This window comes from Lathyrus oleraceus, chromosome 4 (assembly GCF_024323335.1).
Source record: "Lathyrus oleraceus cultivar Zhongwan6 chromosome 4, CAAS_Psat_ZW6_1.0, whole genome shotgun sequence".
NCBI lineage: Eukaryota > Viridiplantae > Streptophyta > Magnoliopsida > Fabales > Fabaceae > Lathyrus > Lathyrus oleraceus.
In genome coordinates, this window is record NC_066582.1 from 270,096,607 (window position 1) to 270,114,344 (window position 17,738).

The 17,738-nt window shown below is 42.2% G+C and overlaps 1 protein-coding gene and 1 non-coding gene across 2 annotated transcripts; both read left to right on the top strand.

Annotated features, from left to right (window-relative positions):
- Positions 1–1,708: 1,708 nt before the first annotated feature.
- Positions 1,709–1,815, top strand: LOC127077835 (small nucleolar RNA R71). The gene has a single exon (XR_007787604.1). It is a non-coding gene; the product is annotated as a small nucleolar RNA R71 (small nucleolar RNA).
- A 3,977-nt stretch (positions 1,816–5,792) lies between these two features.
- On the top strand, positions 5,793–7,182 carry LOC127137023 (uncharacterized). Its single transcript, XM_051063519.1, has 4 exons — positions 5,793–5,802; positions 5,862–5,935; positions 6,047–6,110; positions 6,970–7,182. The coding sequence occupies exons 1-4, from the start codon at positions 5,793–5,795 to the stop codon at positions 7,155–7,157; spliced, it is 336 nt and encodes a 111-aa protein (XP_050919476.1). The 3' UTR covers positions 7,158–7,182.
- Positions 7,183–17,738: the final 10,556 nt, after the last annotated feature.

Genomic DNA, 17,738 nt, shown 5'->3' on the forward strand with positions numbered 1-17,738 from the left:
TTTTTATAATTTCTTTTTGTTCTAATTCTCTAACACATTCATCAATGATGTCTAAGGCATAACACGAGTCTCCCATCACAGGTGCCATAAGAAATTTCGAAAGTATAAATTCTATTTTCTCGTCACCTACCTTAAATGTCAACTTTCCTTTCTTGACATCTATTATGGCTCCTGTAGTCGATAAGAATGGTCTACCTAGAAGGATTGGTACATCATTGTCCTCTTTGATGTCCATGACAACAAAATCAGTAAGGATAAATAACTGACCTATCCTAACAGGAACATCTTCTAAAATGCCTATCGGATACTTAATAGATCTATCGGCTAACTGAAGTGACATCTTAGTGGGCTGTAATTCTCCTAAGTTTAACCTCTCACAAACTGCTAAAGGCATTAGGCTCACACTAGCTCCTAAGTCTAGAAAAGCTTTTTCGATGACATGATTACCCAAAAGGCAAGGAATGGAGAAATTTCCAGGGTCTTTATCTTTCTTTGCTAATTTGTCCTCGGAAATAGCATTACATTCCAAAGGCTTTGAATCGTCAAGTCTACGTTTGTTGGTAAGGATGTCTTTGAGAAACTTTGCATAAGAAGGTATTTGGGTGATGGCTTCTGTGAAAGGGATTTCTACATGAAGTTTTTCTATAACTTTAATAAATTTTTGATACTGTTTATTGATCTGGGTTTGTTTGAGTCTTTGCGGATATGGTATAGGTGGTTTATATGGCGGGGGTGGTACGTAAGTTTTATCTTTAGGTTCGTCTCCTTTTTCTCGACATCCCTGGTTTTCAGGTTCCTCTGGTTCCTTTACTTCGTCCGTGGGTTTGGTACATTCCTTAGAAGTTTTGGGTTCACTCAATCTAGGGTTTGGTGGCTCATCATAAGCGTTCTCACTTCGTAGGGTAATGACATTGGCTTGTCCTCTCGGATTTTGTTGAGGTTTTCAGGGAATTGTCCTGCAGGTGTAGTCTGAGGGGCTTGGTTTAAAGCTACTTGAGAGATCTGGGTTTCAAGCATCTTGGTATGAGTAACTATTTGGTCAACCTTGGTTCCTAACTGAGTAATCAATTCGTTAACATGAATGTTTTGGTTCATGAACTCCTTGTTTTGTTGGGTTTGAGCGGTGATAAAATTTTCCATAATTTTCTCAAGGCTCGGCTTTGATGGTACAGGTTGCATAGGTTGATTTGATCTAGGGGCTTGATAACTAGGTCTCGGAGGTGCATTATTTTGGATTGGGTTGTTGTTTTTATAGGAAAAGTTTGGATGATTCCTCCATCCAGGGTTATAGGTATTCGAGTATGGGTTCCCTTGGGTGTAGTTCACTTGCTCAGAGTGGGTTTCGTTTAATAGACTGCATTCTACGGATTGGTGTCCTTTGGTTCCACATATCTCACAATCCGACGAAACTGCGACTACAATATTCGGGTTTATGCACATATGCTCGACCTTAAGAGCTAATGCATCCATTTTAGCTTGCATTATGTCTATAGAGCTTAGTTCATGCACTCCTCCTTGGGCTTCCTCCTTCTCAACTGTCGCTCGTTCGACTCCCCATGATTGATGGTTTTGAGCCATATCTTCGATGAGGGCACTAGCTTCAGGATAAGGTTTGTTCATCAGAGCACCGCCTGCGGCAGCGTCGATGGTCATCTTTGTGTTGTAATGAAGTCCATTATAGAAGGTTTGAATGATTAACCAATTTTCTAAACCATGATGTGGGCATGCTCGTAACAACTCTTTATATCTCTCCCAAGCTTCGAACAACGATTCTCCTTGGTTTTGGATAAATCTAGTTATATGGTTTCGAAGAACGGCGATTTTACTCGGGGGAAAATATCTAGCAAGAACTTTAATTTCAAAATCTCTCCCTCCATTTTTCAAAATCTTCTTTGTGTGAACTATTTTTGTTCTAAACTTTGACCACTTTTGCAAAAAGATAGAAACTTTGGCCTTATGCCATTGCATTTTCAAACTTCTTTTCTAAATCAAACTTGTAAATAAACTTAACCATATTTGACTTAAACTTTCAAAAAGCCAAAAAAGAACTAACTCATTGATGCGGTTGTTTTGCAAGTATACGAACGCGTCAGAGTAATATAAAAGATTGTCGAATCCACAGAGACCAAGTGTCAATCTATCGTTATCTGTCGTTATGGTGTTTATCAAAGGCAATCAAAATAGGTATTTTTGGAGTGTGTAATGAAAAGTAAAGTGTTGAATAAAGATTAATTAATAAAGACAGGGTCGAATGTAATTCACGTAATCAATTAATAATCCAAGTACTTGCTAATAGAATTACTTATGGGCAATGTTTCCTACTTTGAAAAGAACTAATTTAACAGGAACTGTTGCTTTCGCGTATTCAGAACCGAGTTGTACTCCCTAATCAAACCCTCTTATTGTCACTTATAAAAAGGCGCGCATTGCGTTAGAGTAGTAAACCTATTTTTAAGAAATATAGTATCTTGACTAAGTCGAAAAGTATTATAACCTGGATTTCTTAACCAAAAGAGGTTCTCACGAACCAGACTCTAAACTTATAAACGCGTCCGAAAATAGTTCTAAAATCTCTTTTCTTCTTAATGTTAAAATCTCCTAATGAACTAAACAAAGCGCTTTCGCTGTTTTTGAAATAATTAAAAACAATTAAGTTTAAAAAGACGTTGGACTGCTTTCGATCTTACCCAACGGAATTGAAGTGCGGGAAAACTTAAGTTGTAAGTGTCGCAACCCGAAAAATACGGTCTGCGAAAAAAACAACCGGCGAGAAAGAAAATGACAGAAGAGTCGCCACCGTGCGTTATTTATCCCAAAGGAGGGAAAGGAAACGCTCGAAGTAAACCCGGAGAAAGGAAAGGAAAAGACAAGGTCTCGCAACCAAATCTTGGGTTCGGGAGTCGATTATGCGAAGGGAAGGTATTAGCACCCCTACGCATCCGTAGTACTCTACGGGATCCACTCTTGTTGTTTCTTGTCTAAAGGGTGTGCGTTTATCTAATGTACTATTTACTAAAAGAAAGGGTCAAAGAAAATGACTCACACGGATGTCGCATCCACTACATACGTATCTCATCTGAATATGAGAATCAGAGTCTTCGTAGCTCGGCTACCTAGGGGTTAAGGATAAGTGTGCTCGCTAAGACATCGTGTCTTATGCCTACGTATCTCATCGGGAATGAGAATCAGAGCAAAACGTAGTTCAGCTAACTACGGGAAATAAGGGTCTCGATTGCAACTAGGGCAAGAGAAAAGGAAAGTCTCGATCGCAACGAGGGCGAGAGAAAGGATTAGTTGTTAGTCGTTAGTCAAACTCGGCAAGACATCGCATCTTGTGCCTACGTATCTCATCTGAACATGAGAATCAGAGTTGCCGTAGTTCGGCTGACAGCATGGCAAACAAAACAACACAAACACGGGCAAACATGGAACCCGAATGCCAATCACTGGACTTACATCAGCATCCGAACCGAAACACACACAAAAGGGCAAACGTGTAGCCCGACTGCCAATCACTGGACTTACATCAGCATCCGAACCGAAACACAAACAAAAGGGCAAACGTGGAGCCCGACTGCCAATCACTGGACTTACATCAGCATCCGAACCAAAACACACACAAAAAGAAAAAGAAAGGTGCCCGGAGTGGTCTCGCACGACCACCTGCCTACATACCTCGTCTGGAACAAGGATCAGGGCGATGTAGTTCCCCTTCATAGGGGTTGCCATCTGAACATGGACTTACAAAGGAGGACACCAGTTGTGTCAGAGGAGAGTGGGCGATGTGTTCACGTCCTAGCAGTAGGTGTCGCAGCTCGCTGAATCGAGTCTTAGGCAGTTACCTCTTTGCAATAGGACGGACCACATGCCACAGGATCGGAGACGCTCGGAAAGGTCTAGAAGTGGGGGAAGCTCTGCCCTAGTGTTGTCATGCAATATGTACTTAAGTGTTAGGACTTACAAATGGGAATATCTACCTAATGTTAGCGTGCAAAGAATATGGGAATTCTACCTATGTTATCATACAAAAGGATATGGGAAAACTACCTATGTTATCATACAAAGGGTTCTATCTAATGGGTGCTACCTAATCGGAACAAGAATCGACGAATGGAGCAAGGAGAAGTGTTAGGGATGAGGGTAGATGGCGATGCGTGAAGCAATCGACTTACAAGGTTGATGGCGATGCATAAAGCAATCGACTTACAAGGTTGATGGCGATGCATAAAGCAATCGACTTACAAAAGGGTGGATGAATACGTGCTGGTTCTGTTAGGTTTTGAAAAATGATTACTCGACGTTGGATCGAGGTTTTGGTCTTGTTTTGAAATGGTTATCGGGTGTTCATTTTATTTCTTGTATTAACAGATGAATAAAGAATGAAAGAATATTATACATTTCATGGGAGAGGGATACATTTGTTATGAATGGGGGTTGACATGGCAATCAAGCAATATAAATATATGCCTTAAACACCATACAAGTAGGCCACAGTTAATCAAACAAGTAAGATATAAACAAGTATATAATCGAATCAAATAATCAAAGAATGAAATAATAAAGCATTAAACAATGTATGAGTGTAAGTGCAAAGGAACCGGCTCATTGTAAGAAAGCCCAAGAGTAAGCTATGTGAGGTCGATGGCGATGCTTAAAAAGCAATCGACTTACAAGGGTGTAAAAAATGGGCTCGATATTAAATCGAGAAAAGTATGATTTTTATAGTTAAAAAAAAATGGTTTTGAACTAAACTAAAATACAACAACTATGCATTATTAACAAATGAAATCATGAGTATAATAAACATAAAAAAGATATTAATCAACATACTAAAAGAATAAAAAATGCTAAAGGAAGATAAAATCAAATAAAAAGCAAAAAGTACCACACATGAGTATTGAACCCACCCCACTCAAGAATATACACACTGCCCTTCTCCACCAGACCACTCACCATTATCTGCTACTGAAATACTACGTTAAATATATGAACCGGGCAAAAAAAATAAAGAGATTTAAAATAAAAACAAAATAAACTTTTTTATGGTTTTTGTGTTAAAAACAGAATAAATTAAATAATAAAAGAAAAATTAAAAAAAAGAAAAAAAAAGAAGAAAATGGAAACACAGAGGTTCGTCTTCATCACCATCGTCCTCCCCACCTCACGAACTCAACCTTCCCAAACTCACTCCTTCATTCTCTCTTCTCTCGGTAATGTTCATCAACACTCACCAAACTTCACATTTCTCTCAATCCCACTCTCGTTCTCAACGAACCCCTCTCAACCACTCTCAGCTCACACAAAATTTTCAATCAACAAGCATAAAGAGAAAGAAAAAGAGGTCCTTACAAAGTGTCACTGCGGTGGTGGTGAAGGATGCGAAGAAGCTGGCCTCCAGGTACGATTTTGGGATTTTAGGGTTTCTTCTCAGATTTTCGCCTCCAGCTCTCTGTTGTTCTCTAGGTTTTTTTTTGTCCCTCACTGATTTCTCCCTTTTTATAATCCCATTGCTAGGGTTTGGATGAGATCAAAAGAGTATGGAATTGGAAGTGCTTTCTTTTTTGTGCTGCTCTGTTGTCTATCCCATTTTGGTGTTTGCTCTGCAAAAGGTAACATGTACCTTGTACTTCTTCTGTGAAAATGTTTCATTTTTGTTGCTTGTGAATTTTTACTGCCTTACTGAGTTATTTTTGATTTTTTTCCTTTTTTTTTTACCGCAGTGAAGATTCTTTTGTAACCTTGAGGTTGTGGATGCTGCATTTGAGGATGAGGATGAACATGAGGCTCGACATATGCCTGCTGGTATTGATTCTGGTCCAGGGTATTTGCTGCAAGTTGTTTCACGTTTTGACTTGGCTCAGGTTGCAAGCTTACTCCATCTTGGTGTGTTTTTGTACAGGTACTCGAAGGAACTTCCCATGTGAAACGTTTACAGGTACATGCCTTTGCAACCTGAGTCTTTGACTGTGTGTTTTGGTGTATCATGATTTTCCATTGATTATGATGTAGCAGTGTTAGCTGATGCAAATTGTTGGCAATGTTGCAGGATCGGTGCCGACTACAACGCTCAATTGCGTACTGGTTTGAGGCAGCTCACGTCATAACAAATGGTAAGCTTCCGAAAGCAGTTTCGGTTTTGATCGCTGCTCTGGTTTGATGCCTATTCCTGAAGTAACGAAATAAACCACTGGAAAACCTTGTCTTCGTGTGGCCTTCATCATTTTGAAACTCCTCTATTTCAGTTTTAGTTTTATCCACTTTCTAAATCCAAGCTGTAACATCACTTTCAGTTATTCCCAGATTATCCTCAGTTTCAGCCTTACTCTGCCTGCATTGTTCATTTGCAACTACATTTGGCTGAGAAGCATCCACAGGCAACTGCTTCAAATTTCCAGAAGAAACACATCCAGTATTCTCCGAACTGACAACAGCCTCTTCCTTTTCCTCAGGTCGCTTATATGTGTTATAAAGATCAAATGTCATCCCAGCAGCATCTGCTTTCAGAAGAACCTCTTTTCGTTTCTTTTTTCCTTTTGATGAAGCTTTCACTTTACTTGGCTCTAAACTTGGTCGGTCCATAGTACTTGGTGCACCTGGAAGAGACACCGAGCCACTGCCAATAATAGCATCCTCTGAACTATCCTTGCAATGTTTTGAAGTTGTTTCTAACTTTAGAATCCAATGTAGTAGAGGTAGACGTGTTTAAATTATCGGCCATCCTGTCACATTCTGTGATGTAACTTGCAGATCCACCCTGCCCTTGCTGTCCAGTCTCTAAAGTTACATCCTCAGTGTTTAACTCTGTAACACTAACACCCTGTTTGAGTTGATTAAATTCTGTCCCAACGTCACTAACATTTTTACATCCCTGAAGAGTTGAAACGGTTTGTCTTAATTGTTTATCCTCTTGGGATAATTCATCTACCTTAGCACTGTTATGATTGTTCAAACTAACGACTTGAGTAACAGGTCCTCCAACTGAAACACAAGCAGAGACTTGTCTAGAACAAATGGTCTTTTCCTCAAGTGACACAGAAGGCAGGCTCTCACTGGCAGCTGATAATGTGCCTGAAGCTGCTGCTGATAAATCTTCACAGGCAATTGCTGCAGAATGTGTTGTTTTAGTTCCTACAACTTCAGAAGCTACACAATCATAGGTACCACCATCAACAGCTAGAGAAGGTTCATTGGCCACAGCAGAAGATTGTACAGCCACCTGATGCTGCAATTGTCCTTTCTTCTGATTATCCTAAGAGATTCCTTGTTTTTAAGAGGCATAGGTTTTTTTTGAAGGATAAACAAACAAGACCTGAGGTTCAATATTGGGTTCTACAGGAGATTGATTCTGACAACCAAGTGCACTTCTCAATTTGGCAGATTCTTCAAGTTTTCTACCAACAAGTTGTCTATGTAGTGTCTGATCATCACAATTCAGGTGAAGTCCAACAACCACTATGCTTTCAGACAGTTGTGAGGGCTTCTTGAAAGACCTATGACCCATATACTTCAACTGAAAATTTACAGCCCATTGACGCTTGAGACTAGTCAAAATCTCAGGATTATAAGTTTTGTTTTCATTTTCAACATCAGGTGGACTTGAAAAGCCCTTAAACAATTTTGTTACTTGATACTGCAGCCTCTGAAAGTGGCTACCATTGTTATCATATTTTGATGGATGCAAGTGAGACTCAACATCAGCTCTAGTTTCATTTGATTCACTTTCTGGACCTAACTGAAGGCTGTGAGATGCAGAATTAGGACTGAACTCAAACCTTTGCATAAATGCCTGTACCAGAAATCCAACCTGGAAAATTCCATGACAGTAGGAACCAATCTCGAATTTCCAGCCGAAGGAAAAAATAACCGTAACAGAACTTCATCTGATTCTTAACCAACAATATTCATCAAGCCTATTGTTAATGCCACGGTGAAACTAGTAAGTCTTCATTTTGCCTGTTTCAATCTACAAATAGTTTCGGTTTTGGGTAAAACTATTGTGGCTTCCATTCATGTTTTTTTTGTCTACTGCAGGGCCAATTGTAGGTTTGTTATGGCCTTTTGTTGGTTAAATCATGGAGATTTGGCCTTGTAATGTGGTGTATTATGAGCAAGGAATGAGCACACTCATGTGGTGCTGCTGCAGTTGGTTTTATGCTCATGTGGTAATGTTGGTTTGTTGCAAGTTGTGTGCCTTGATGTACTGCCTGCTGCAGAGTTTATTTGGCTTATGGCATGAGGTTTAACAGGTATGGCCTATGGCTTGAGACAGTTGCAGACATTCGTGGCCTTGCTGCAGTTTTGACACATGACTTGGTTTTGATTTTGTAGGTTCACCACTGGTTATGTGCTTATGGTGCTGCTGCAAGATAATAAGCAAGGGTGCACACATGGACTTTGGTGGTAAATCAAGACAAGATAGCGTGAGATTAGGTCCAAGTTTGGGATAGACCGAGGCTAATGACCGTTGATTCAAAGGTGTTCAAATAGCATGGTGTGCACAAAGTCACTTACTTGCAAATGAAGTAATCAAGAAAAAATCATCAACAAACATGAAGATTGGATGGCACAATGAAACAAAGGGCCAGGCCAAGTTTGGATAGTCAAGAGCAAGTGAGGGTTGACTTTGGTCAAAGTTGACCAAAAAGTCAACTGTTGACCAAAGTCAACAATTGGTCAAAAATGCGTTTTTTTTTTTTTTTTGTATCTTCTTTGTAAATGAAAAATGAATTATTGGTTAGGATGAAATTTAGGGTTTGGGGAATTTGGGTTGACTTTGGTCAAAGTTGACCAAAAAGTCAACGGTTGACCAAAGTCAACAACTGGTCAAAGTGTCAATTTTTATGTATTTTTTGTATGAAATCAAATGTAATGAAATAAAATTGAAATGGATTAACAAAATGGTTTGAAGTTGGTTTCCAAATTGTTTTGCCTTATGACTTGAATGTTTGACTTTGAAAAGAACATGACTTGACAAGCAATATATGTTAACAGGGCCATGGAATGATGGTATAAGATTAGGATTTTGGCATAGTATCCATGAACCAATAACATGACTAGAAAGTGGCTTGAAACACAAGGAAACCGGTTGTTCAGATGACCCAGATCATAGGCATGTTAACAATCTCAAGAACAAACACCATGACTTTGGACCAAGACCAATTCTCACATAAAAAACAGAGTAAGGTTAGGCCAAGTATGCTAAACAAACATAAAAAATTCAGGACCAAAATCGGGGTATGACAGCTGCCCCTATTTAAACATCTTCAATTGGAGAATATGAAGCAAGACGTTCTTCATATGATCATTGTGGAAGATGGTTAAATACTAAGAAGACCCGGATTTTGATCCTGAATCCCCATGAAATAAATAACAATGCCTGTCAGAATCGGCAAAGAAGCAATCACAAAAGAAGAATCCGTCTGGTACGGTGAAAATCGGCCTGAGTACCGAAACAGAAAGTTGACCTGAATACCAAAATAAATGGTAACACAGGAATACCCATGGCCCGAACGCCGCACATTAGTCTGAACACTAAGCATCGGAGTATGAGAGTATCAATGTTGGTCTGATCACCGGAAATCTGGTCTGAACACCACTTTGATCTGGATATCGAAAAAAAACTGGCCTGAATGCCACTTCGGTCTGGATACCGGGAACTGGCCTGGACGCCACTTCGGTCTGGATACCGGGAAAACTGGCCTGAATGCCACTTCGGTCTGGATACCGGGAACTGGCCTGGACGCCACTTCGGTCTGGATACCGGGAAAACTGGCCTGAATGCCACTTCGGTCTGGATACCGGGAACTGGCCTGGACGCCACTTCGGTCTGGATACCGGGAAAACTGGCCTGAATGCCACTTCGGTCTGGATACCGGGAACTGGCCTGGACGCCACTTCGGTCTGGATACCGGGAAAACTGGCCTGAATGCCACTTCGGTCTGGATACCGGGAAAACTGGCCTGAATACCACTTCGGTCTGGATACCGGGAACTGGTCTGAACACCACAAGTTCTTCGTCCTGATTGTTGAGAACTTCTTCGATCTGGAAATCGGAAACTGGCCTGAATGCCACTTCGGTCTGGATACCGGGAACTGGCCTGAATGCCACTTCGGTCTGGATACCGGGAACACTGGCCTGAATGCCACTTCGGTCTGGATACCGGGAACTGGCCTGAATGCCACTTCGGTCTGGATACCGGGAAAACTGGCCTGAATGCCACTTCGGTCTGGATACCGGGAACTGGCCTGGATGCCACTTCGGTCTGGATACCGGGAAAACTGGCCTGAATGCCACTTCGGTCTGAATACCGCCTCGGTCTAAACACCGGAAAATTCTTCATGTCTATCAGCATCGGCGAAGATAACAAAACAGTGATACGTGAGCCAGCACGCATGCCAAGGACCTATGCTGGGGATAACAATCGAAAGATTGACCAAAGAGTGCATGAGATATATTATCTGTAGCCGTCAAAATGCAGATAGTACACTCGCATGGAAGATTACCCATAACCGGGTTGTAGGTTGTCAAATGAATAATCGACCGAAAAGAAAGGCATCAGGGTACCAGGACTAGGCATGCAAAAGATGACCAACCAAAAGAGGATAAAAGTTGCCAACTTGGAGCAAATACCCAAAAGAAAGGGGAAGACCCACTGGGGACAATACTGCTTGATCAAGGCAAGTATCCAGAGGGGAAAAGAGTATCAATACCGCAAGCTGGATACTGATAACTGCAAGGAGGGGATTACATCTACCGGTTTGTAGGCAGAAAACCACAGAAAGGTAGCCAGTCATCGATAGGATGAGCACAAAGGGTTAACTCTGCCAATGGGATGAAAGTGGGATTTTACAACTACCAGCTAGTAGGTAGAAAACCACAAAGATAGGACTTACAACTACCGGTTTGTAGGTAGAAGCCACAAATTCTGCTAAGGATGAGATGAATGAGTGCCGGTTAGTGAGCGACTATTCATTTATGCCCCAGGGAAGCACGGGAGACAGCCAACAGGAAGCCAATTTAGGATCGATCCAAAAAGGCAGACTGAAACAGGACTCATCCTAATGAGGACAGAACTCAATAGGGAAAACCCATCCCGTTAGGGAGGGAACAGAAACAACCGTCATCCACGAGGATATAACTCAGTGGGGGGCGTAGAAGGAAATGGTAGACACTTTCTGCTTAAGGGGTAGACTCTACATGGAGAGATCAGACTCACCCACTTCTGCTAGAGGAGGATCTACTGGAGAGATCTGTATCAACAAATAGCAGGAGACAACCATCAACAGATACACGGCAACAGCTGCATCATGAGTATCCGAATGCTATGATTATGCATGTATGCATTATATCTAGAAAAAATGTATGATGAATGCTGACAAACAGACATGCTCAACACACAGGTCCGGGAATCAACCATCCGGCACCACTCTTTCAGAGGGAAAACCAAAGTCACCAGAGAGCCAAGAAAATCCACTGGAGACTGGGATATCAGGGAGCAACACCATCCTGCTGGGGAGGAAGGCCACCAGAGGTTTCCGGAGGGATCGTCAGTCATAACCGGAGAAAAGAGTTCAACATACTGGCGGACGCGCCACAACAACTCGTGCTGGAAATCAGAGATACTCAGAAGCAACCAGATCTCTGATGAAGATAGATAGGCCTTAATAAAGCTCCTCATGCTAACAACTCCGCTGGGGATCTATCTGAGGACATGATGGAGTACTGGATGTCAATCCACCAAATACTGAATCTTCCAAGAATAGCACCCATGCTGGGGGAGGGAGGAAGACTGCTCTGCTGGAGAGAGGAAAGTTGAAGTCTTCAATAAATGCTCTGCCTAGGACTGCCCCACAAAAAGCGTCCAAACAGCAAACTTGCTAGGGATGCCCCACAATAGGGCTCAAACAGCACTCTACTGGGGATGCCCCACTATAGGTGCTAATAGGGACTTGGAAGAAAAAAACTGCACTGCCGGGGACATGAAGATGAACAACTTCAACCAACACTACACTGGGCAATCTCGCTGAGGAGAAACCATGAGAGGTTCTACAGGGAAAAGATACAGTCATGCTCGAGATACGAACAATTGTCTTACCTGTTGGTAATCATACCGCCCTTGGGAGAGCACTATGGGTCTCCTAAGTATCCTTCCATCATTGTGAATATTCACTTAGTTTGAGAACAATTTTGAAAAATTTATTTATTTTGAAAAACAATGATACTTTATCAATTAAAACATGCAAAACGTTTGTTGAGTTGAAAAAATAAGAGTGCAAATAATTGGATAAAAGCTCAAATTGATGTGATGGAATGGTAGTCTGCAAAGGGCGAGACTCCATAGATCTGTACAAGTTTGAAATCGGTGATATATATTGGAGAGGGCTACATTGAACATAATGACCCTTACTCTACCATTCTGAATTTCGATGTATTCAGAGCTTCAGTCGACGACGCATCGAGGATTCCTGACGGATGACAGATATAGAACACAGTCTTGTCAAGATGCAGTTACTTGCCAAATCCCTAATTTTTGCCTAGATTGCCCCAGTGTGAGGTGCTCAATCTAGCGGGATGCGAATTCTTTTTATTTTTCAATGTCTCTAACTTTTGCCTGGATCGCCCTTTCGGGTTTTCAATCCACCGAGACGCTCCTTTTTGCCTAAGTTGCCCTTTGGGGTGTTCGACTTAGCGAGCTTTTTGTTCTTTTTTTGTTTTTTTGCGAAGTATTTCTTGACTGCATCGGGAATTCACAGGACGAGTGAACTTCTTCATCCATTGCTGTAAGTCTCAGAGCACCGCCTGAAAAGACTCTCTTGACAACCTATGGGCGTTCATAGCTTAGGGTTCACTTGCCCCTGGAATCGGGTACGAAAGACAAGACTTTCTTGAGCACAGGGTCCCTCGGAAGACACGAGGCTTGACCTTCTTATAGCGTGCTTTCGTCACTCTCCGCTGATATAACTGACCATGACACATGGCAGTTAATCTCTTCTTTTCGATCGAATTCAGCATCAGTCAACTTGGGACTTTGAGGGTGCTATTTTTTCTTTTGTTTCTTTCTTTCTTTCTTTTGATTCTGATTTCTTTTGATTTTGCACCCTCTTCTTTCTTTGTATTTTCTTTTTTCTTTTTCTTTTATGCCCCAGTTGGTTGTTCTGCTGATTCTCGAGATACAGCTGAGTGATCTTCTTTTCTTGCTCAAGAAGTCGGGAAATCTCGTCAGGAATCCCTTCAACATCATCTTCTTCCACTTCGAATACAGGGAATTCACAATTGGGAGATGACGTCAGATCATTGTGTTCAATGGGTTTAAGAAACAACCTGCATAATGATTTTGATATGAAAAGCTTTTTGGAAATCAAACAAGACAATCGTTATGCAGATGAAAAGATTGTTTTTATTCCTGTTTTTAGGGTTTTTTATGATCACCAATTTCATGTAAAAAGTGAAAAAGGAAAACAATTGGAAAAAAAAAATTTTAACATGCATTTATTTGAATGAAAATATCATTGCACAAAATGTTGCCAACAATGTCATCACTTCTCCTTTTGGCATGGGAGAAGGGTTTTTAAACAAAGTGATTATTACTCTGACTTTTGAACAACTGTAGGAACACCCACAGTGACCCATTTGTGATAGATCCCACCAGGGATAACAACTGTCAGTATCCTTTGCATCAGCAACTTCTGCTTTTGAACAAACCTCTTCGTTGAAGACCTCAGAAGAATAACCATCACCAACCCGGGACTTGCCGTCTTCAAGCTTGATTAACACGGGGACCTAAGTCTTCAAAGCTTGGAATCCCTGACCTCACAAGGTCTTGAACCTTCATCTTTAGCTGGAAACAACTATCCTCGTCATGACCAGGAGCACCCGAATGATGCACACAATGCTGCTCAGGCCTATACCACCATCGAGGGTTGACGGGTATAGCCGGCGGGTCTCTGGGAGTAATCAAGTTCCGCTCTAACAGAGAGGGATACAACTCTGCATAGGACATAGGGATCGGATCAAAAATGATCTTCTTCCTCTCATTACTCGTACTGGCTTGATTACCATTGGGAGGCCGGTAAGCCTGCTGCTGAGGACGATGTTGTTGATGCTGATATTGCTGAGTTGGTCTTCTCTGTTGTTGTTGAGTTTGAGTGGCTGGAATAGTCACAGCAGCAACTTGCCGATACTGTCCTTTGTTCACACTCCTCCGACGGTGCACAACGTTTGTTTCACCCTCTCCCCTTCTGGGTGCCCTAGAGGATGGCTTTTTAGAACTTGAAGGATTTGAAGAGCCAGGATGGCGAACCGGAGCAAGAGTTGCTCTGACATTAACAGTCTCTGTAGCAAGGGGCTGTCCACTGATTATAATACCCCTCAAATCTTCACCCACGGCATAGTTGTTGACGGGAATAGTGACAGCAGTAATTTGATCATTGACAAGGACCCCCTCTGGTGAAGCACGACTGGGCGGCAGAGTCACAGCTTCCTGTCTCTGGGCTAAGGCACGCAGCTCCTCTTGCCCCTGAACAACCCCTTGCATCATGCTCATGAACTGAGCCATGTCCTGTCTTTGGGCTAAGGCACGCAGCTCCTCTTGCCCCTGAACAACTCCTTGCATCATGGTCATGAACTGGGCCATGTTTGCCCTCATCTCAGCCAACTCAGCTTGGACTTGATCCATACTCCTCTGATGATTCAATCTGATTGCGGTGCGGACGATGATCAACAATCCAGTCTCAGTCAAAACCTAGAGTGAGAAGTCTCTCCCAAGCATGTCTGCAATGCAAGGATGATATGTGCATGATATGCATATGATGCGGATGCTATTTTATCATGAATGATCCTGAAAAGGATATGCACATGCGAGTTAACTTTTTTCATGCATTATTATTTTTTTGGAAAATAAACATGCTATGATGCAAATGATGGAGCCAAGTCTGGCAGGCTGTGCATCTCGACACACAGGATCCGAAGCTTCGGCTTGAACTCTGATCACAACCATCTGAAACCCAAAGTCAATCTGATCAACTGGCATCTGAACCCATGTCTGGAGAACTGAGTCACCATCTGAGTGAGCACCCACAGATTCAGCCCAGGGATCCGAAATAAACGGAACCCGCTGATAAACCACAGACAGAACTCCGGCGTCCCAGAAATAAACGTCCATAAATTTGGCTGAACCAAAGTCACCATCACAGCACCACTAGCAGAAACCGTATCTGTAGAGATCAAACCCTCCTCTCACTGGTAGGTTCTAAGAACAGAAGTTTGTCAGCTTCAGCCCTTCAGTCGAGAATAATACGTTTACCACTGAAGGTTTGGCATTATTTCGGGATAAAAGACCTCCACTGACTCCCCTCAACAGGATATCCTAAAGCAAGTTCCCAGTCTCGGGGTCCTCGGGTTGAGCAGCGAGAATGCGCCCACCAGAGCTAACATAATCACGTCTCGGAGGAGAGGCCTCGACTGAGTTCTCGGGAAATGGTCACCAGAGTCGATGATTTCTAAAGGAATATCTGTCGTTATGGAACACCCATAGGACAAAATATATCCAACAGAAACCTCGTCTGGAATGTGGGTCTCATGAACGACTTAACGTAGCAACATACCACGCAAGCCTCATGACTATCCACTCTAACACCTATGTGTACACTCAAGCCTGGGTAGTGGGCTTATCTCTCATAGAACAGTCCCAACCCAACAAACAAACAACCCACAGATACAACAAGCATATGTACATGAATGCAATAAGGTAAAGCAGGTAAATGCTGAAAATAAATAACTGTACAAAACAATAAACAACCAACAAACAAGAAACCTACAAAAGCTAGGAGGGACTCGCTTAGGGAAACCAGAAAGTCCCCAGCAGAGTCGCCAGCTGTCGCAACCCGAAAAATACGGTCTGCGAAAAAAACAACCGGCGAGAAAGAAAATGACAGAAGAGTCGCCACCGTGCGTTATTTATCCCAAAGGAGGGAAAGGAAACGCTCGAAGTAAACCTGGAGAAAGGAAAGGAAAAGACAAGGTCTCGCAACCAAATCTTGGGTTCGGGAGTCGATTATGCGAAGGGAAGGTATTAGCACCCCTACGCATCCGTAGTACTCTACGGGATCCACTCTTGTTGTTTCTTGTCTAAAGGGTGTGCGTTTATCTAATGTACTATTTACTAAAAGAAAGGGTCAAAGAAAATGACTCGCACGGATGTCGCATCCACTGCATACGTATCTCATCTGAATATGAGAATCAGAGTCTTCGTAGCTCGGCTACCTAGGGGTTAAGGATAAGTGTGCTCGCTAAGACATCGTGTCTTATGCCTACGTATCTCATCGGGAATGAGAATCAGAGCAAAACGTAGTTCAGCTAACTACGGGAAATAAGGGTCTCGATTGCAACTAGGGCAAGAGAAAAGGAAAGTCTCGATCGCAACGAGGGCGAGAGAAAGGATTAGTTGTTAGTCGTTAGTCAAACTCGGCAAGACATCGCATCTTGTGCCTACGTATCTCATCTGAACATGAGAATCAGAGTTGCCGTAGTTCGGCTGACAGCATGGCAAACAAAACAACACAAACACGGGCAAACATGGAACCCGAATGCCAATCACTGGACTTACATCAGCATCCGAACCGAAACACACACAAAAGGGCAAACGTGGAGCCCGACTGCCAATCACTGGACTTACATCAGCATCCGAACCGAAACACAAACAAAAGGGCAAACGTGGAGCCCGACTGCCAATCACTGGACTTACATCAGCATCCGAACCAAAACACACACAAAAAGAAAAAGAAAGGTGCCCGGAGTGGTCTCGCACGACCACCTGCCTACATACCTCGTCTGGAACAAGGATCAGGGCGATGTAGTTCCCCTTCATAGGGGTTGCCATCTGAACATGGACTTACAAAGGAGGACACCAGTTGTGTCAGAGGAGAGTGGGCGATGTGTTCACGTCCTAGCAGTAGGTGTCGCAGCTCGCTGAATCGAGTCTTAGGCAGTTACCTCTTTGCAATAGGACGGACCACATGCCACAGGATCGGAGACGCTCGGAAAGGTCTAGAAGTGGGGGAAGCTCTGCCCTAGTGTTGTCATGCAATATGTACTTAAGTGTTAGGATTTACAAATGGGAATATCTACCTAATGTTAGCGTGCAAAGAATATGGGAATTCTACCTATGTTATCATACAAAAGGATATGGGAAAACTACCTATGTTATCATACAAAGGGTTCTATCTAATGGGTGCTACCTAATCGGAACAAGAATCGACGAATGGAGCAAGGAGAAGTGTTAGGGATGAGGGTAGATGGCGATGCATGAAGCAATCGACTTACAAGGTTGATGGCGATGCATAAAGCAATCGACTTACAAGGTTGATGGCGATGCATAAAGCAATCGACTTACAAAAGGGTGGATGAATACGTGCTGGTTCTGTTAGGTTTTGAAAAATGATTACTCGACGTTGGATCGAGGTTTTGGTCTTGTTTTGAAATGGTTATCGGGTGTTCATTTTATTTCTTGTATTAACAGATGAATAAAGAATGAAAGAATATTATACATTTCATGGGAGAGGGATACATTTGTTATGAATGGGGGTTGACATGGCAATCAAGCAATATAAATATATGCCTTAAACACCATACAAGTAGGCCACAGTTAATCAAACAAGTAAGATATAAACAAGTATATAATCGAATCAAATAATCAAAGAATGAAATAATAAAGCATTAAACAATGTATGAGTGTAAGTGC